The sequence below is a fragment of the Sinocyclocheilus grahami genome, unplaced genomic scaffold, assembly GCF_001515645.1.
Source record: "Sinocyclocheilus grahami isolate Dianchi unplaced genomic scaffold, SAMN03320097.WGS_v1.1 scaffold1574.1, whole genome shotgun sequence".
Taxonomy (NCBI): domain Eukaryota; kingdom Metazoa; phylum Chordata; class Actinopteri; order Cypriniformes; family Cyprinidae; genus Sinocyclocheilus; species Sinocyclocheilus grahami.
The window spans coordinates 96,496-117,866 of NW_015506753.1; the positions used below are offsets into that span (position 1 = coordinate 96,496).

Genomic DNA, 21,371 nt, shown 5'->3' on the forward strand with positions numbered 1-21,371 from the left:
CCCACCCACGCTCCCCCACACACACACACACACACACACACACACACACACACACTCTCTCACACACACACACACACTTTCAGTGACACTCGGTGTCAGGCTGCTGTAATTAATGAACATACAGCGTCGCTGGCCTGTCACACTTTCACTGTTGCCATAACAACAACATGGAAATGAAGCTTGCCTTAATATTTTTACATTTCTAATCAGGAGAGAGAGAAAGCCCATTTCTTTCCTCCAGCACCAGCGATCACGCGGATCAGCCTTCAGCAGGTTCATTAATATCCTGATGATTCAGTCTGGCGTCTCCGTTTACCATCGTCTGGTTCGTTCCTGTTCTGCAAAACCTTTCAGTAACTAACTTTAAGGTGAGACATTACAGGGAAAAACATTTGCTTTTTCAAGTCAAGTCACCTTTATTTATGTAGCGCTTTATACAATACTGATTGTGTCAAAGCAGCTATACAGTGTTAAACAGGAAAATAGTGTCGATAATGCAAGAGGACAATAGGAAACAGTCCGTTTATCAGTTAAAGTCAGTTCAGAGCTAAGCAAGCCAAAGGCGACAGCGGCAAGGAACCAAAACTCCATCGGCGACAGAAATGGAGAAAAAAATAAATACAATTTTCATGCATTTTGAGATTTTGCACTTTTTGGCTTTACATAATGTGTTGTTTCAGACGAGTGAAAGGAAAACATCCAAAATACACATTAAAGTCTTTATTTTATTGCACTTTATCTATTTGCGTCTGTAGATTTCAGTTTCAATTTTGAACTTTTTTGGCTTTACATAATGTGTTGTTTCAGACGAGTGAAAGGAAAACATCCAAAATACACATTAAAGTCTTTATTTTATTGCACTTTATCTATTTGCGTCTGTAGATTTCAGTTCCAGTCCATATCTTCAAAAGTTTGTTTCTCGACTTCACCAACACTTGCGTACACCAAAACTTAGAGCTTTATTCCTCTCTATATTCTCAAGGATTTTACTGAGGGGTTTGTTCATAAATCATTCGCTTGATTTTATTATTGCACTTTATTTGCATCTGTAGATTTCAGGCTGTTTTCTCAAAAATGAGTTTGTTTTTCCACTTCAGCAACACTTACATACACCAAAACTTAAGAGTTTTATTCCTATCGCTGTTCTGAAGGATTTTACTGAAGGGTTTGTTCATATATAATTCACATTGATTTATACAACACTTTACTCCTAAAAAAACGTGGTGAAAATGTTTGTTTTCTGTCTGTTGACAGTATTTTCTGATTTATGGAGTGTTAAAAAGAAAAATCCAAAGTCCCCTCTGGAAAAACCTTTAACTCTAATATGACAACAAAGTCAAACAAGAATTTTGAACCTGACTTTATCCAATGTTCAGATTTATTTTCTGGAAATGAGTGCGTATTTCATTACATGATGCTGAAGTTGCATGTTTAAACATAACATTTCAGAAAACTTGTCATACAAAAAAGTTTCTTAATGTAATCAATCAACTGAAGAATGGTAAGATCTATTAGTTCATTTTCTACGCTATTCACCCGTAGTGTCTCGCTTAAACCATAAATCTGCTTGTGTTGTCTGCTGGGTCTATCAAACTATCTAAATCTGCTCTGAGCAAGATCAGATACTTGATTATTTAAACAATGACCGTGATGGAAATAAAGAGCCAAAGTTAGTCATTACTCAGTGAGGGATTGACAGTTTGCTTACATTCATTGATTTTCATATGTTTTATATTCATATCTTTTTAAATGTTGATCTTATCGAACCGATTTGTGTCATTTGATCAAGTGGGATTTAGTATTTTAGTGAGATGCCAACCAAATTGCAAGGACACTGTCCTGGAAGAGAAGAATTGTTGAATAAAGTCATTATTTAGTTTTCTTTGTGCACAAAAACTATTCTCGTAGCTTCATAAGTTATGGTTGAAGCACTGACGTCACATGGACTATTTTAACGATGTCCTTACTACAGTTCTGGGCCTTGAACGTTTCAGTTGCCTTGCTGTCTATGTAGGGTCAGAAAGCTCTCGGATTTCACTAACAATATCTTCATTTGTGTTCCAAAAATGAATGAAGTTCTTACAGGTTTGGAACGAAATGAGGATGAATAATTAATTATATAATTTTCGTTTTTGGGTGAACTAGCACTTTAAAAACGGGCTTTTGTTAGTTCAAGGGATTCTGCATCTTAATTTGGAAGCGTATAATGGCATGGAAAGTTTTGTATCAGCACCAAAGTTTAAGAAGTATCAAACTAAATGCTGCATATGATTTATCTGACCGAACAAAAGATTTAAACTGAACATTACATGAACTGGAGAAAGAAATATTAGTTTTGTTGTATTTATGCAGGATTTGGAAACTTACATTGAGATAAAATATGTATGTATGATCTAAATTAGTCTTTGGTGTGATTTTAATAAATTTTATACTTTTCGTACATTAAAGAACAATGTTTATTACAGTTAATTATTTTACTTGGAAGATACCACATTCACGAGAAAACAACTAGTTCCTTACATTCTGTAAGCAAACTTATGAATCTCTCTTCAGCGTTACGTAAGATTATTTTCTCTTAATATAATTGTTCTGTATCTGTGCAGGTGAGCTCTGTGTGACGAGCCTCCATGACACCCAGTTTCACAACTGAAGCTCCGTGTCTGAGGGAGCGTCTCCTTCCACCTGCCCAAATGCTGGGTTTTCATTCTGATCCCCCTGTTCTCCACTAAACTCCCTCAACAGACCATCCCCTGCCCACCATCACCATACTCACCATGTCAAGCCGAAGGAAGTCGTTCAACCCCTGTATGCTCCGTGCAACCAGTTTTCCTGCAGAAGACTCTTTGGAAATGGATGTTTCAGCGGTGCCACTCACAACACACGAAAACTGGATGTCACTGAACAATGAAGAAGAGGACCAGTCAGAGTGGGGTTCTGCATCGGAGCAGGGTTTGAATATTAGAGATCATGAGGAGATCCCTCAGTCTGAAAGTCCAGTCAGTACACTCTACCTTTGTACCATCTGTAATTTCAGTACCAACAAGTTTGAGTCCCTGTCATGCCATAATAAAGTGCAACACCCAGGTGAGAGTCATTTTAAGGTCAGGCATATCAAACTGGATAGCCAAAGCATCCTGGAGCAAACCATTGAGAGCAAGAATGATAGATCCATTCAGGAAGCTAAGGACACTATAAAAGACTTGGGACCGTTTTTAGACTCCAGCAATTCAGCAGGTGAAGACACTGGAAAGACACCAATGGAAAACAGCAGCATTTTGGATAAAGGCCTAGATGTGGAGAAGGAGCTGGACAGTCCAGTGCTGAAGGATGAGATCAGAGCAGTGAGCGTAAATGGTACCATCATTATTCCGGAACCTGTGTGTCATGTAACGCCTCTGCTACAGCGACCTCCCAGTCTCAGCACCTCTCCAACAATCGCAGTTCCTATTCACACCACCAAGTACAACCCCATATTGGACAGCAATGTTACCCTGATCACATCTTTTAACAGATTCCCATATCCGACCCACACAGAGCTCTCCTGGCTCACTGCAGCTTCCAGGCACCCTGAGGACCAGATCAAGGTATGGTTCACCACTCAGCGACTGAAGCAAGGCATCACCTGGTCCCTTGAAGAAGTAGAAGAAGCCCGTAAGAAGATGTTCAATGGCAGTATACCACCCACACACCAGACCTGTGAAGTTTTGCCTGCACCTGCCGGTAAAACACACAACCCTGGACAGGCACAATCAGCTACTTGTCATGGATTTGGACAGACCAGCCTTGCATCAAACATCACCGCTGACAGATCACCCACTACTTGTACGCCTGGCATTGCTACAGCAGTCCGTCAGGCACAGACACTTAAGCGGCCTTTAGGAACTTCTTTCTTGGCTTCAGTGGTCAAACGTCCAACTGGAGACCCCAAAGAGAGTATGCGCATGCCCCCTCCACCAGCTCCACCTCCAGAAAGACTCGCTATCGCTTCTTTTCCTGGGCTTTCAGAGACTAAAACATCTAGCCCTGGTTCTTTGGTGGCCTCGGACATGAAGAGACCTGTTCCAGTACATTTTGTCCCATCTAAAGGGGAACCCCCAATAGTTCAATCCAAAGAGAAGATACCTGTGGCACTTCCTTCAGTGTTGCCCAAAGAAAAACTCCCTTTGTTACCCATAGTTTCCACCAATCTCAAAAGATCTGTAATTGCTCAGCAATTGAGCAATCATGCTTCAGCCTCCTCGTTCGTTGCTAAAAACAAGTTTGGTAATGGTGTAACCGTGCCCTTAGCACCAGCTGTGGCGACCCCACAAATGAGTAGACCAACCATCATTCAGACATTGTCGGCCGTGCCTCTGTCCCTATCTCCAACTCCAGTCCTTCAGTGTAAGTCTATAGAGTCATCAGTTGCTCCAGTGTTCTCATGCTTCAGTAGTCAGAATGGAAAAGAAACTACAAATTCCCAGAATGATTCCCAGAAGTCACATGTTGAATTTGCTCTGAGGGAGCATTGTGTTCCCACTCAGTTTCCTCTACTAGAGAGAGTGAAGGACAAGAGTCCTGAACAAATGAAGCTTCTAGAGGAGAGTTTTCAGAGGAACAGTTTCCCATCCTATAATGAGGTCGAGCACCTCGTGATCACCACTAGGATGTCCAGAGAGGAAATTGAAAGCTGGTTCTTCACCCATAGTTTCCACCAATCTCAAAAGATCTGTAATTGCTCAGCAATTGAGCAATCATGCTTCAGCCTCCTCGTTCGTTGCTAAAAACAAGTTTGGTAATGGTGTAACCGTGCTCTTAGCACCAGCTGTGGCGACCCCACAAATGAGTAGACCAACCATCATTCAGACATTGTCGGCCGTGCCTCTGTCCCTATCTCCAACTCCAGTCCTTCAGTGTAAGTCTATAGAGTCATCAGTTGCTCCAGTGTTCTCATGCTTCAGTAGTCAGAATGGAAAAGAAACTACAAATTCCCAGAATGATTCCCAGAAGTCACATGTTGAATTTGCTCTGAGGGAGCATTGTGTTCCCACTCAGTTTCCTCTACTAGAGAGAGTGAAGGACAAGAGTCCTGAACAAATGAAGCTTCTAGAGGAGAGTTTTCAGAGGAACAGTTTCCCATCCTATAATGAGGTCGAGCACCTCGTGATCACCACTAGGATGTCCAGAGAGGAAATTGAAAGCTGGTTCTTGGAGCGCAGATCTCTTCGAGATGATTTGGAACAAACCCTGCTGAACTCCATGGGCTCTAAACGGGAGTCCCAGCAGACTCTGCTCAATGGAGCTCAGAGACGTTCTGGCACCCTTACCTTCAGCCCTGTGCCTCAAGTCAGCAAGACCATGAACCTTCTCAAAAATGTTTTTGTCCAGAACCGATGGCCTTCGCCTGTAGAGTTCAGGCATCTGGAGATGCAGGCGCGGTTAGCTCGCACAGAACTTGTCCACTGGTTCAGAGATAGTCGGCTAGCTCAGCAGAGCCGCATCCTAAATCAGAAGGAGATGTTTGGAGAGCAGAACAGCTGCCGGGATGCAGACGCAACAAAACGACCACTGAGAGAAGAGAACACCAAACCCAGCAGCCCAGAATTCGAAAACTGGTTCAGTAACATGCTTGGTCAGCACATGGGGAGCAACGGGCAACCGATTGGTGAGGGCAGAGAGGACCATGGAGGAAACGCATGTGAGCTGCTCTCAGACACAGATTAGAAGACGGAAGGTACGTTTAAGGATGAACAGAGCAGTGTTGCACATGCTGTTGTGGTCATGAATCTTTGGCAAAAACTCTGAAACCTCAGTCATGTTAAAAATACAATTCAGGTTTTAGACAAGTGTGCCTCCTACGTCCTGAAAAGTGAAGCCAAAATATTTCGATCGCCATCTTGTGGCAAGTATATAACGTTTCAGTCTTATAAGGCTATATTTTTGAAACAGTGTTTAAATTATTTTCTGTGGTAGTCGACATTATTTCCCAAATTATGCTGATGGGGCTTAACTTGTATTGAACCTGTAACATTCTTTTGAATAAAACAATAATAATAATGGAAAACAATGAACGGAAGTCAATCTTCAGTGGGAGATTTAATTATGATGTTTGGATATCATGTACTATTTGAATGAATTTTAAACCATTCCTTTGTGTGTCATTGAATGTGATGGTGAGGCGACATCAAAGACTTTTCTAGATGAAATGCGTGTGACAGCTTGTATTAAATGTACATATATGTGGATTTGTTGCCTGACCTGTTTGTGATTTCCCTCCTCAGGTGAGAAGCTTCTTGACTCTGTCATTCATCGAAGCGCTTTAGGAACCACCGATGTTACTTCTGCTCTCGTTCTCCGTTCACACAGACACACAGACATTAGACTGGAGCATTGTGGGAATGTTGTTTTAGCGTTGTGTGAGTGTTGTGTGTATGTTTTGGATGCAAAACGCACTGAAAACGTATGTTCGCTGGAGTCACTGCGCATTTGTATTTGCAAACATACCTTTACTGAAGATTGTCTGCACATCTGTAAATTTTTATGGCATATTTTGTTACATTTTATAATGGGAACAAGTTTTGGCTGTTGTTTAGTGGACATTTCCTAACCGTCTGTGGAAGGAGATGCCAGAAACTACGAGGTGCTGAAATATTCTCTGGACACATGACACGCAACAGCCCAAAATATGATTCTTCTGCTACAGACGGGACACTTTATTGACAGAAAACACTGCTGAATGTGCTCACAGATGGAGTCATGATTCACACAGACACACACACACACACACACAAACGGTACAGAGACACACACAGACACACACACACTCACTCGCTCTCTCTCTCACACACACACTCTCTCACACACACACTTACTCACTCACTCACTCACTCACTCACACACACACACACACAGACACACTCACACACACTCACAAGTTTGCAATCTTAGACTACACACAGTCATCTTGGACTCAAACGCTCACTCGTAATGAACTGTTTCTCTGCTGTAGTGTATCTGCATCAATGCTAACGCTCTCTTCACACACAGACCGCCGCTGGAATCCAATAAAACACAGGCAGATTTATGGAGTTTGTTTGAGATGTCATTGCTGTACGATTGTCCATATGAAGCTTCTTTGCCTTCGTTTTGTTCCATAGATTCACTTCAGTCTCATAATAGTGGATCGTGATGAATCTGAGCGACCGAAATGTCTCGCAGATATTTATTATTATATATATTTCTGTCTGATGTTTCTGTATTGAAAACAAACTCTAAATTCATAACTCTGATGTGGCATAAAAACTCCCCACATTTAGAAATTTGAGTTAACTAGCACTTTAATCCTTCCTGTTGATTGTTTTTGCTCTCAGGCAGATTTGGGTCACGACGGAGGGCTGAGACGCACATAAGATTTCACATGTTACATCACAAATACAGAAGATTATGTAATATGTGTTTCATAATGTTGAACAAATGCATGATCTGTGTTCTTCAGAGAGGGCAGATTCTTCACTGGCTGGAGGATTGTGGGTAGTGCAGTGCTTCAGCTCGGTATGGTTTAGTTTGGTGTGCCATTGCTGACTAACCACAATCCACAAAAGTACAAAATCAGCTTCTCTGTGATGAGAATCACTGGTATTTTGACCTGTTGTGCAACACAGAAGTGCAGGGCTGTAAGGTGAGCTTGTTTTCATGTTCGCCCAGAGACGATTCAGTTCATGTTATCGCATTGGACTAAAACCTACTGACCCCCCCACCCCCAACCTTGTTACACTTGTGGTGTTTCTAGTCAAAAATGACCGGCCTACAAAATTCATACTCGTTTTGCTGTATTATCACCGAATCTTGGATTCAATCTTTTTGTCGGCTTGTTTTCTTTCAGTCAGCACTGGTTTCGTGTTTCTTTTGATTGATCGTATAGTCATAGATCTGAGCTTATGCACCTCAAATATGGCTACTTTCACTCAAAAACTGAATATTGCCAAAATGATGATTTTTTTTTCATTAAAAACTGAATATTGTGAATTATCCAAAAATGATGCTTTTTTCATTGTCAAAAATATTTAGTTTTTTAATGAAATATTGCCTATGATTAATTAGTTCCAAAAAGAAACACAAAACCTCTGCTAAATGAAATGAAACGAGCTGACAAAAAAAAGACTGAATCCAAGATTTGGTGATAATGTAGCATAATGAGAGATTTACAAGCAATATTTAAAAGGCTGCTGTTTAGATCTGTTTGTTGAAGAGTGTTTAAAGGTGAGTTTGTTTCTGGCTTCTTCACAGACAGACTGATGTGAACTCAAACTCTGTGAAATCCAGGTCAGACGCTGTTGTGCTGCTGCGCCTGTGTGTAAAGCAGGTCAGATGCTGCAGTTGTTCTGGATTCTTTCACACACACACACACACACACACACGTGTTCATCAGTAAGTCATGTGTCATCAGTGAGGTCTGGATTCATTCTGTATTCTTCAGGAATCAGGTGTCGGTGATCCTGATGCAGTCTGATGTTGTGAACAGATCATTCTGAATGTGTTCAGGTGAGAAACAGTCAGCTTTACTTTCACTTTACACCGGTAAAGTACATCAAGTGGCCAGTGGACTCGCAGATTGATCTCAGACGTTACACTTACACTCGCTACGACTACTCTCAAAACTGAACAATATTTCAATCTCTCAGTTACCTAAATACAATGTAGCTTCATCTAAACCTCAACAATTCAACCAAATTTTAGAAACTAGAATTTTTTATTTTGTTGATATTTTTTCTGAAGAAAGACGGTGGGTGTAGATTTACTGAGTAACCCACTGTTTTGTGAAATGGGGTCAAAATGAAGATCTTCACCTGAGCTTCGGAGCCAGATTCCAGGAGGGTAAAATGACTTCAGAAAGATGGCAGCATCATGATGTTATCTTCCAGGTAACTGAAGTCGGCGCCATATTCTTACTAGGAACATTTTCTCTTCACAGAAGCTTTGCGTTCAAATATTTCGACTAAAATCAATATTTTGTGTCTAATTATTTACTTATGAGGCAAGTAGCTGTGTAATAAGTGGGATAATGTACATTATGAACAAATTAATCATTAATTACTAGTTTATTTATGCTTAACTAATGTATAATTCAGGACCCTTAAAATGTTTAGTTAATCATTAATTACTAGTGTGTTCCTGCTTAATTGTGAACAAGTTAATCATTAATTAATTCTTAACTAACGCATAATTCCGAACCCTTAAAATAAAGTGTTACCGAAACGTTCTCATAATAAGGATTTCTCGTAATAAAGAGAAACTTTCTCATAATAATAACTTAGTTTCCCGAACCCATCCATAAAAGAAGTGTCTCACACGGAATGCGCAGCGCTGACCTCATACGTCATACTGTGAGCGCAAGCTACATTAAAGTGATTATTACGTTCTGAATATGGATCTTTTTCTTACAAAAACGCATGGATTCGCTACAGGAGGCCTTTGTTCACCCCTCGGGGCCGTGTGAGACACTTTTTTATGGATGGGCGCTTTTTATTTAACTACTTTTGGACTGATGCATGCAACACCCGCTGAGTGCCTTAAACAGCTTGAAAGATCAAAGAGCATTTTTAATATAACTCCGAGAGTAATTTATGGGTTAATATTGATTTTTGGGTGAACTAACCCTTTAAGAGGCACTAGGGAGCAATAGGTAGTGAGGAATAAACCCTGTTTAGTCAGAGAAGGCGGCTTACCTGATCTAGACTCACAATTGACTTTTGGTCAACTTTAGTTTATCGCATTGAATCAATTGAACCAACTGCTTTGAAAAATGATTCAATGTTGCGAAGCGCTTGAAGCAGCGTGCTGGCGACACCTGCTGGTGAAAACCTTGTGAAAGCATCAAGAACTCAGACCAAACTTACAAAACAAATGCAAATGTTTTTTTTAGAAATACCTTTTTTTTTTAAATAAATAATAAACACTTAAATACAATTAAATATTAGTGCTTGTGTTATGTGTTTTAAGTATAATCAAACCCTTAACACACAAGAATGAACTAAATAATTTTTTTAATGAAGTGTTTTCATTAGAGCTGTCTATACGCGCTGGCGACACCTGCTGGTGAAAACCTTGTGAAAGCATCAAGAACTCAGACCAAACTTACAAAACAAATGCAAATGTTTTTTTTAGAAATACCTTTTTTTTTAAATAAATAATAAACACTTAAATACAATTAAATATTAGTGCTTGTGTTATGTGTTTTAAGTATAATCAAACCCTTAACACACAAGAATGAACTAAATAATTTTTTTAATGAAGTGTTTTCATTAGAGCTGTCTATAAAATCCAGCAGGCTAGAGTAGTGTTATCAGTCAGGAGGAGGTGGATTTAATTCTATCGTAAGCTCGTTTTGTTATTGTTCAAATATGATGTGATTCATTGAAAGTTTTTACACATTTTAAACTATAACACCATCTGTGTTAAAGGGAAGCTATCCTTTGTTTAACCCACAACATCTTCATGGGATTTCATGCCACATGATTAACTGCAAGCAGAAGTGGTTCATGGGTTCACTTTGAGATCAGCACTCCCTCTGAGTTTAACTTCATGTTGTGTTCACTGCTAAGTGTGCTAGTCCTGCTTGAATGATAGCATGAAGCCTTTAGTGGATGAGCAGCATGGCATAGAAGAGGATCAAATACTTGTGAAGTGAAGCTGTGGATTATATTCTTGTTTCTGCAAAACCTTTGTTTTTGGATTTGTTTTCTGCCTGCGGGATATGAATATATTGACTGTATGGACTAACTTTTTTCACTCAATTTCTCATCAGATTTTTTTTTCTCTCCAAAAACAATTTTCTCTCTTCAGATTTTTTTCTCTGTACAAAACCCTGTTCTCTTCCAAAATGTTGCTCCAAAAAAATTTTTCTTTCATGAATTTTTTTCTAAAATAATTTTTTCCCCCATTTCTTAAAAATCGTATTTCTCTCTAAATGTTTTATCCCATCAGATTTTCCCCCCCTTAAATTATATTTTTTCTCTTTCTAAAATCTTTTTTTGTTTCATTTTTTTGTAAAAACTTTTCACTCCAAAAATTTTCTCATCAGATTTTTTTTCTCTTAAAAAAACTTTCCTCGCTTAGAACAAAAAATCCGAAGAGAAAAAACTTTTTTTGAGAGATTTTATCTTTGTGCAAAACCTTTTTTCTCGCTCCAAAAAAACTTTTTTTCCAAAAACACATTTTTTTATTTTCTGTTTCTCAAAAATCATATTTCTCTCTAAATGTTTTACTTCATCAGATTTTTTTCTCTTCAAGAATGTTTCTGAAGACGCCACACGAGAGAGAAAAGTATTGAATTGTGATGTAAGAGTCAGACTAACAGCTTGAGCTGCTCCTCATTCCTACATCACTCTGAATAAACCTGTCTGCTGAATGAATTCATCTACATATGATACAGGGGTTGTATATAAAATCAAGGCCTTAAGTCTTCCGTTCATGAAGGTATTTCATGTTGAATCAATCAGTTTCATTGTTATTTCTGCATCATAAGACGTGAGAGCATCAGGGTCCAGCTAACAGTGACTGGCAGGTGTTTATGAGATATCAGGAGTAATAATAAGAATCTGAATCTCAGACACTGAAGCTCATCAGACTCACAGCGACACCTGCAGCACGAACATTAATATCAGACTGATGAGTTCACGTTCTCAGAGCTGAGCTAGATTCTGTTTGAGATTCCATTATTATACAGATATTTTCATACTGACTATTTGTTCAACACTGAGGGCCTCATTTTTGTTCCAGTTGTGAAATAAAGTCTGTGACCTGTCATCCATCACCATTTTTTATATTGTTTTAAAATATTCATAACTTTTTTAATAATTTATAATATATTAAAAATAAAAAAAATTTATTTACAGCATGGGGTTATTATATGTTAATAAAACATAAAGAAACATTAAAATGAGATCACATTTTAGACATTTAGTTGCACATTTAGAATTATTTTTTAGATTTAAAAAAATAACTGATTATATATATATATATATATATATAAACTATTTTAGCTAGTTGTCAAGGGAACTTTTTAAAATTGGAAGAAAAAAAACAACCCAGCTTGAAATTATATATTACAAAAACATAAAATTACCAAAACCTTAAAAGTACAACTTAAATATAATTAAATTTCTATATTTTTGTTGTAATTGTAAGTTTTTATATTAATACAAACTCTCTCAATGAAACTATAACACTAGTGAAGCATCAGATGCACATTTAATATTACAATTCCTCAAACAAACAGCTGAATAACATGAAACTCATACAGTTGGACAAAAACCAAGGTTTAATGGTGTACAATATAAAAACTACAACGAAATATCTACAAACGAATGTTTATTTGCAGAAGGAAAGCCGGTGTCAGGAATGGAAGCTGAGGACTCTCACTCGCGCTGCTCCATCTTGACTTTGGGCGGCTTGAGGAACGTGCGGTTCTTCTCTTTCTTAGTCTTGCCTTTGGACTGGAAGCTCCTCCAGCTGTCCACACGTCCATCACGCGTCTCCTGAGGACACACACACACACACACACACACACACACACACAGAGAGAGACAGACACACACACACAGACAGACAGACAGACAGACAGACAGACAGACAGACAGACAGACAGACAGACAGACAGACAGACAGACAGACAGACAGACACACACAGACAGAGACACAGACAGACACACACACACAGACAGACACACACAGACAGAGACACAGACAGACACACACAGACAGAGACACAGACAGAGACACAGACAGACACACACACACACACACACACAGACACAGACACACACACACAGACAGAGACACAGACAGACACACAGACAGACACACACACACACACACACACAGACACACACACACACACACAGACAGAGACACAGACAGACACACACACACACACACACACAGACACAGACAGACACACACAGACAGAGACACAGACAGACACACACACACACACGCACAGACACACACAGACAGAGACACAGACAGACACAGACACAGACAGACACACACACACACAGACACACACACACACACGTGATGAGATGGGCGCGTCACGCTCTTGTATGCTGAACGTCTCGCTCACGCACCTCAAAGTTCTTCTGCCACTCTCGCTCTCTCTTGGCGCGCTCGTGCGTCTCGATCTCCTCCTCTCTCTGCCTCTTCCTGCAATCAGAGGACGCTCGTTCACGCCTGTTTCCACATCACATGACCACAGACGTGACATGTGTGTGTGTGTGTACCGTTCATGCATGTCCTTCGTTTCTCGCTCTTTCCTCTTGATCTCCAGCTCGGCGAAGAGCTTCATGGTCTGTTTATAAACCGCCTGCCGGAACTACAGACACACAAACACACACACGATCAGAGCTCAAACACGTTACATGCAAGGATCACACGTGAAGCCTGTTCTGCATCGTGACGTCGTGACTGAACTGGTGCGGAATTTGTTTTGGTATGAAACTTGGTAAAGGTTTTGCACGGAAGAGGATTAGGGCCAAGAATGAAAACAATAAAACCATCTCGAGAATAAAGTCATTGTGTTTCGAGAAAAAACTCATAACATGATCTCGTTGGAGGGTGACGCAGATAAACACCGTCCAACACGGCAACAGTGCGTTTCTTCTCAGCATTTTATTTTCGACTTTTTCTCAAAATGTAGTTTTTTCTCGAAACACAACTTTTTATCTGGTAATTTAATGATTTAATTCACATTTTATTTCAACATTCAACAAACGCGTCATGTTTTTCAATATAGAACAATGTATTTCTCAGTTTCTGCATGTTCTACTGAGTGATATTATTTCAGATCATAAAGCAGGTTTGTGTTCCTGACTTTGCTGACGTGTATCTTCGGCAGTTTGCAGTGCAGGCTGCTATATTAATAATATTTGATATTATGAATTGTGGATTGATTGCGTGTTGGAATGTGGGCGTGGCTCTGAGATGAGCGTGAGCTTCAGGGGCGGAGCTTAAGAGACTAAACAAAGAAGATCCTGTCATTAGATTTTATGTTTAGAATTTACATACTGTGATAAAGTGAGCACCCCCAGCTCACTTGGGACGTAACAAGTGTCTGTAAAAGATGTAAAAAAAAAAGATGGCTCACTCGCAACAGCACTTTCGTGCACGGTGTAATTTATTTACAGTGCCAAAAAGTGTTAGTCCACAGTGAAGTATTTACAGATGCACTATAAAACAAAAACTCAAAAGTATCAAATAAACAACAAAAGTGGAAAACAAAACAGAGAAAATCCAAAATACTTGTACACAGGTAACACGTATCCACAATATACCGGGTTGAGGTTCGCTTGAGGCACCGCAGTTGCACTCTCGCTTTGACTTGGTTAAACAAGTCCCGTTTTAGGTTTGGCCTTGGCTTATATTGGCCAAACCCCGCCCCCTTTCTGGGCCATTCCAATCTCAGGTAAATATAACATTAAACACACAAACAAATACCACCTCTATTTGTCATCTGTTATATGATGTCAATAATAATCAATTTCAGATCAATATATATCACATCACCTTCCCCCTCTCCAAGCCACGTACTGGCCGGAAACCTGGACAGGTAGTCGGCTACCACGTTGAGTCTGCCAGGTCTGAGCCGTATTTTGAAGCTGTACGGCTGTAGGGCAAGATACCACCGTGTAACCCTGGCATTGTGGTCCTTCATAGACTGGATCCAGGTTAGGGCACGGTGGTCCGTTTCAAGATCAAACTCGCACCCAAGGAGGTAATAGCACAAGCTGTCCAGGGACCACTTGATGGCGAGGCCTTCCTTCTCGACCGCTGAATATCTTGTCTCCCTGGGGAGTAGCTTGCGGCTTAGGTACACAACTGGCCTCTCTTCTCCTGCAGTTCCCTGGGCAAGGACCGCTCCAATCCCTGTTGAGGACGCATCTACTTGCACCAGGAACCTCTGACAGAAGTCTGGACTCTGCAGGACTGGGCTGGAGCACATCTTTTCCTTCAGGGTATTAAAAGCTGTCTCACAGTCATCAGTCCATGGAATAGGGTTTGTCACAGTCTTGGACAGCAGGTTGGTCAAAGGAGCCGCGATGGAGGCAAAGTTTGGCACAAATCTCCTGTACCAGCCCACCAGTCCCAGGAACGACCTCACTTCCTTCTTGGTCTTTGGCTTTGGGCTCCTTCGAATTGCCTCCACCTTGTCCATCTGTGGCCTCAGCTGACTGGCCTCTCTTCTCCTGCAGTTCCCTGGGCAAGGACCGCTCCAATCCCTGTTGAGGACGCATCTACTTGCACCAGGAACCTCTGACAGAAGTCTGGACTCTGCAGGACTGGGCTGGAGCACATCTTTTCCTTCAGGGTATTAAAAGCTGTCTCACAGTCATCAGTCCAGGGAATAGGGTTTGTCACCATCTTGGACAGCAGGTTGGTCAAAGGAGCCGCGATGGAGGCAAAGTTTGGCACAAATCTCCTGTACCAGCCCACCAGTCCCAGGAACGACCTCACTTCCTTCTTAGTCTTTGGGTTTGGGCTCCTTCGAATTGCCTCCACCTTGTCCATCTGTGGCCTCAGCTGTCCGTTGCCCAGGTGATAACCCAGGTAGTTTGCCTCTTGCCTTGCCCACTCAAATTTTGAAACATTTAATGTCAATCCTGCTTCCTCTATCCTCTTTAAGGTTTGTTGGAGATGCTCTGCCCAAGAGTTGCTGTGGATTACCACGTCATCCAGGTATGCCGCAGACCAGTCTTCACAGCCTTGGAGTACCTTGTCCATCAACCTCTGGAATGTGGCTGGTGCCCCGTGAAGGCCAAAAGGAAGGACCGTGAATTGGAATAGTCCTAGAGGTGTTCGGAATGCAGTGTAGGGTCTGGACTCAGCGTTGAGGGGTACCTGCCAGTACCCCTTACATAGGTCTAGCGTGGTAATGTACTGGGCTCTTCCAATCTTCTCCAGCAGATCATCCACTCTTGGCATGGGGTATGCATCAAACTTAGATTGGGTGTTGAGCTTGCGGAAGTCGAGGCAGACACGCAGGGATCCGTCTTTCTTGGGGACGATCACCATTGGGCTTCTCCACTCGCTCATTGAAGGCTCAATCACTCCTAGCTCCTTCATAAGCTTGATCTCCTCCAAGCGTTCCACCAGCCTCTCAGGCACCCGGTAAGGACGTTGGCGTGATGGTGATGGATCGGAAAGGTGGATGGTGTGTTGGGTCAGCTCAGTCCGTCCAGGCCTCTGACAGAACAAAGCAGGAAACTGGCTCAGGAGGTGGTGCAGCTCTTTTATTTTGGAGTCTTCTAGGTGATTTAGACTCACCACAGACGGCTGTCTTTTTGCATCCTCTAAATCCTCTCCCTTGTCTATCTCCACCTTCCTCACAAGAAGTGATGTTTCCGGTCCCTTACCAGGTGGCACCTTCCATTCCTTTAGCAGGTTCACGTGGTAGGTCTGCCTGGTCTTGCCCTTGTCTGGATGATGAACTTCATATGTGACTGGCCCCATCTTGCGGACCACGGTGTATGGCCCTTGCCATTTAGCCAGTAGCTTGCTCGTTGAAGTTGGCAACAGGAGTAATACCTTCTGCCCAGGTTGAAACTGTCGTAGTCTGGCGTGTTGGTCATACCATCTTTTCTGCGCTTGCTGCTTTTCCTGTAGGTTCTCTTTGGCTTGCTCGCTGTACTGCTCCAGACGATCTCGCATCTCTAGCACGTACTGCACAATACCTTTTTCCTCCGTCTTGGATGCAGGTTCCTCCTCCCAGGTTTTATTTAGCAGGTCCAGGGGTAAGCAAAGAGAACAAATGGTAGCCACTTGTCCCAGTCTCGTCCTGTGTCTGCAACAAACTTCCGCAGCATGTTCTTGAGAGTTTGGTTAAATCTCTCCACAAGACCGTCCGTCTGCGGGTGGTAAGAAGTTGTTCGGATGGCTGTAATGCCCAACTGCTTGTTCAGCTGCCCCATCAGCTGTGAGGTGAAGTTCGTTCCCTGGTCCGTGAGTATCTCCTCGGGTATTCCGACTCTGGAGAAGAGTTGAACCAGGGCATGGATGATCTTAGGTGTGGTGATAGAACGGAGTGGGAAGGCCTCAGGATACCTTGTGGCGTAGTCGCTGACTACCAGGATGTAGCGATGTCCAGCACTGCTCTTTTCCAACGGCCCTACAACGTCCATGGCGATCCGCCTAAAAGGTGCAGAGATTATGGGGAGAGGTTGCAGTGGTGCTCTGCCCCGCTGGGACACAGCACTTGTCTTTTGGCAGATGGCACATGTGTTACAGTGTGTTTGTACATCAGTGTATAGTGTGGCCCAATAAAATCGTGAGCTAATGCGTGCATATGTTTTTTGTTGGCCCAGGTGGCCAGCCCATGGAACAGTGTGTGCAAGGTGCAGAACAAGAGGACGACAACAAGATGGTACAATTAAACGTGTCACATCATTGGTTCGCACATACAACATCTCATTCCTCACTACATATTCTTCATTGCACAGATTTGATGGTTTGTCACACTCAGCTTTGACAAATAAGGGTTTCAGAGTTTCATCTTCCCTTTGAAGTTGTGCTATGTTCCCTGGGACCTGCCAGCCATTAACTTCAAAACCCTCCATGGAGGCCTCAGAGGCTGGGGTACCCAGGTACTTTTCAAGCCGCCGTTGGCGCCGTGACTTTTTAGGGCCTTTAGTCCCGCCCTGCAACAGACTACCATCCAAGTCTGGCAGTGGCTGAAGACCTGCCCTGGCTTGAGCTCTAGTAAGAGCAGTACATGACAAATCAACAGTCACAGTTGCAACAGAATGTTTAGAGCCCTTGATGGTGGGTTGCAAGAGATCATATAATACTGGCAAGTCTCTCCCTAGAATCATATCAGCTGGTAAATTGTCCGCTATGGCAACCTTAAGTACATTTGTTCCTGTACTTCCACCATTACCTCAGCTTGGGGATACTGCTGCATGTCCCCATGCACGCACTGAACAGAGATAGTGTTCACATAATTGACATTATTTACAAAGCATGATTTCAACATTGACAGAGAACTTCCAGTGTCCAAGAGTGCTTTCATTTCATGTCCATTAACAGTCACCTCATACACATTCTGACTTTCCCCCACAGAGTCAAAATCACAGTCCCCTTCTCTAGGCACATAACAAAACCTTGTAAGTTTCGCTTTGCGAGCGGGACACACAGCTGCTTTGTGGCCCGGCTGCTGACAGTAAAAGCAAAGCAAGTCTTTGGCCACTGACCTTGGACCTTGTGCATTGTCCGGTAGCTCAGCATGACCCCTTTCAGACCCAAAGTTATGAGAAACACCACGTACAGTACCTTTGAGTGGTTGAGTACGAGGACTGCCACGATGAGCATTCTGATACTGCTGTGCCAACTTTGCTGCCGCCAGTCCAGACCTCAGCTCGTGCTCTCTCACCCAGGTGCGTGCCTCGTAGGGTAGCACCCGAAGAAGCTGCTCCAGGATGATGGCCTCGCCGATCTCCTCTTTAGAGTGCTTCTCCGGTCGCACCCATCGCTTGTACAGATTCTTTAACCGGTGGTAAGTTTCCGTTGGCGACTCTCCAGCTGGGACTTCAGTCAATCGGAAGCGCTGACGGTAGGTTTCTGGAGAAATGTTGAATTTCTCCAGCAGTGCTTCCTTCAGGTCAGCGTAGACATCAGCCTGCTCCTCGTCCATTGCCAGGTACCTCTCCAATGCTTGCCCTGTCAGCAACGGAACCAGACGATAGCTCCACTCCTCCTCAGGCCACCTCCAGGTCCTGGCAAGATGCTCAAATCTCCGAAGATAATTCTCGATGTCTTCCCCCTGCTGGAAGCTCGGCATCTTCGGAACAGCCCACTGCATTGGCTCTCTCGGCACTGTGACATTCGGGGAGTCTTGGACATAGGCTGGTCTGTGTCTTGTGGATACCTTTGATGCTGGCGTCGGTAGCTCCATTCGGACGCTCTCCGCATCGAGCGAGGTTTCCGCAGGACGCATCGACTGCAAGATGGACTCATGGAGACCTTGGAGCTCCCACAGAAATCGGTCCTCTCGCTGCTCCTGAGTGTTGATAAATCTGCGCATCAGGGAAATCATTCCCTCGCCCGCTGTAGCGTCAGGAGTGACGGGCTTGGTCGGTGGTTGACTGGCCTTTGGGGAGACTTTGGGAAGACTCGTGGCTCGCTCCTCATCCTCCGTAGTCTCAGCAGAGTTCCAGGCCGCCGCCTCCTCTGACGCTAACTTCACTTGGGATCGTAAACCCGCCCTGGGTTTTCTACCTTTCGGCGCTGTCTTGCGAGTAGCCATCCCACCGCTGCCACCAAATGTGATAAAGGGAGCACCCCCAGCTCACTTGGGACGTAACAAGTGTCCGTGAAAGATGTTAAAAAAAAAGATGGCTCACTCGCAACAGCACTTTCGTGCACGGTGTAATTTATTTACAGTGCCAAAAAGTGTTAGTCCACAGTGAAGTATTTACAGATGCACTATAAAACAAAAACTCAAAAGTATCAAATAAACAACAAAAGTGGAAAACAAAACAGAGAAAATCCGAAATACTTGTACACAGGTAACACGTATCCACAATATACCGGGTTGAGGTTCGCTTGAGGCACCGCAGTTGCACTCTCGCTTTGACTTGGTAAAACAAGTCACGTTTTAGGTTTGGTCTTGGCTTATATTGGCCAAACCCCGCCCCCTTTCTGGGCCATTCCAATCTCAGGTAAATATAACATTAAACACACAAACAAATACCACCTCTATTTGTCATCTGTTATATGATGTCAATAATAATCAATTTCGGATCAATATATATATAATAAACACAATAATTTCACACCTAATACACTTAACACATACTTCCAACACTTAAAATACACACAGAAACACCTATTCATACCAGACAATGGTTCGCCAGCTTCCGATTGCGCTGCGCCGGCACAACCAAGCCCGTGATGTCATAATCGGCCACCGCTCGTTCGTTCGGTTTGATTGGCGCAGTGTTTCCCGCCGGAAGACTGACTACACCCACACAGACAAACATCACAGGGACGAAACTACACGACAAGTGCAGTGTAAGTGTATGAAATGACCGGGAAATGGATATGGGCAGAGGAGAGTGCTGAAATGGGAGAATGTCTAGGTGCTATCAGGATTGCGTGTGCACCCGCTACTCTGACAGCGGCAACAGCAGGGAGGAATGGTACGAAGGATGAATGAGGTAAGTAGGCGGGTGTGTGTGTGTGTGTGTGTGTGTGTGTGTGTGCGCCAGTGCTGCTTCCCCAGCAGTGGCAGCTAATGTGACTTTATCACACATACATTTTCTCAACAAATTCTCTCAAACTTTCATTAAGAATTTTCTTCAGAAGTTTCTTCAGAAGTCATTTGAATTTGAGGGGTAAACGTGTTCAACTTTCATGAAAACATTCAAACATGCGAAAGATAATTCAGCGGCTTGATCTGGTGGTGAAAGCTCATAATCCATCAGAACAACCTGAACCAGGTCGAAGTTACACTAACGGATCTCACCACACTTCACCGGTTACACGTTTCTTGAAGCTCATTAAATATGCACTAATTTGCATGAATTTCCAGGTTTTTTCAGAGGGGATTTCTCTTTTTATCATAAACAGAAAACACATTTTCATCATGTTTTCAGGAGTAAAATGTTGCATAAATCAGTGTGAACGAAATATCAACAAACCTTCAGAATACAGAGAGGAATACAACTGTAAAGTTTGCTGTTTGTAAGAGACAAAACTCTTTAAAGATACGGATTGAGATTAATCTACAGACGCAAATATATTCAAGTGTATTTATATGGAATGCCATCCCTGCCATAATTAGAAATAAATAAATATACAAAGAAATGTAAAAAAGCAAAAATAAAGAATTATTTATAATTGTATTAATGAGGGTAATGAGGCGGCGTGTTTTTCCTCAGGAATAGCAACCGAGCCAGAGCAGCCTGCAATCGCTTTCTTCTGCGCGCTGCTTCTTAAGGTTTCCCTTTTTAACGCATGTTTGAAAGATTCGGGACAGACGGAGGCATCGCTTACTGTAGACACTTCCCGTGTGGTCTCCGCATCAACTGATTATAATGGGTTCTCTTGGTGTAGACACGGCTTTAGATACGCATTAATCCAAGGCTGGAAATAGGGCTGAACGATTAATTGCATTTGCGATAATATCGCGATATGAAAAATTTAGATTTTTCAATCGCAGAGGCTGCGATTACACGGTCACGTGACACGCGAGAGTGAAGAGGTGTGTTCGACTTGAAGACCAGATCGGTGTGTGTCATCAGAGTACGGCGAGCGAGAGAAAGCATAAGGAGATGTCCGCTCTCTTATAGCTCTCTCAGTACTTTAATGACACACACCCATCGGTCTGAGCAGCGCTGCTT

The 21,371-nt window shown here is 42.5% G+C and overlaps 4 protein-coding genes across 4 annotated transcripts in view; 3 read left to right on the forward strand and 1 right to left on the reverse strand.

Moving 5' to 3' along the window:
* LOC107571272 (collagen alpha-1(XIV) chain-like) overlaps window positions 1-2,650 on the forward strand; it is a 60,428-nt gene extending 57,778 nt beyond the window's left edge. The window contains exon 45 of the mRNA XM_016257588.1: window positions 2,604-2,650. Within this exon, the coding sequence (XP_016113074.1) occupies window positions 2,604-2,650 (47 nt within the window). The remainder of the gene's footprint in view (window positions 1-2,603) is intronic.
* The window catches only part of LOC107571273 (zinc fingers and homeoboxes protein 2-like), a gene marked incomplete at its 3' end in the record, with an annotated part of 9,113 nt that extends 4,443 nt beyond the window's left edge, over window positions 1-4,670 (forward strand). Inside the window, exon 2 of the mRNA XM_016257589.1 lies at window positions 2,604-4,670. Within this exon, the coding sequence (XP_016113075.1) occupies window positions 2,775-4,670 (1,896 nt within the window). The remainder of the gene's footprint in view (window positions 1-2,603) is intronic.
* Window positions 4,671-4,687: 17 nt separating this feature from the next.
* On the forward strand, window positions 4,688-6,762 carry LOC107571279 (zinc fingers and homeoboxes protein 3-like). The gene is made up of 2 exons (XM_016257596.1): window positions 4,688-5,713; window positions 6,261-6,762. The coding sequence occupies exon 1, from the start codon at window positions 4,822-4,824 to the stop codon at window positions 5,701-5,703; it is 882 nt and encodes a 293-aa protein (XP_016113082.1). The 5' UTR covers window positions 4,688-4,821; the 3' UTR covers window positions 5,704-5,713; window positions 6,261-6,762.
* Window positions 6,763-12,211: 5,449 nt separating this feature from the next.
* The window catches only part of LOC107571278 (dnaJ homolog subfamily C member 8-like), a 14,443-nt gene continuing 5,283 nt past the window's right edge, over window positions 12,212-21,371 (reverse strand). Inside the window, exons 5-7 of the mRNA XM_016257595.1 lie at window positions 13,260-13,351; window positions 13,107-13,182; window positions 12,212-12,515 (exon numbers count right to left, since the gene is read on the reverse strand). Of these exons, the coding sequence (XP_016113081.1) occupies window positions 12,396-12,515; window positions 13,107-13,182; window positions 13,260-13,351 (288 nt within the window). The 3' untranslated portion in view covers window positions 12,212-12,395. The remainder of the gene's footprint in view (window positions 12,516-13,106; window positions 13,183-13,259; window positions 13,352-21,371) is intronic.

Bases quoted from the DNA above. Each gene is read 5' to 3' on its own strand.
- LOC107571279 (XM_016257596.1), top strand. From the start codon at position 4,822: ATGAGTAGACCAACCATCATTCAGACATTGTCGGCCGTGCCTCTGTCC.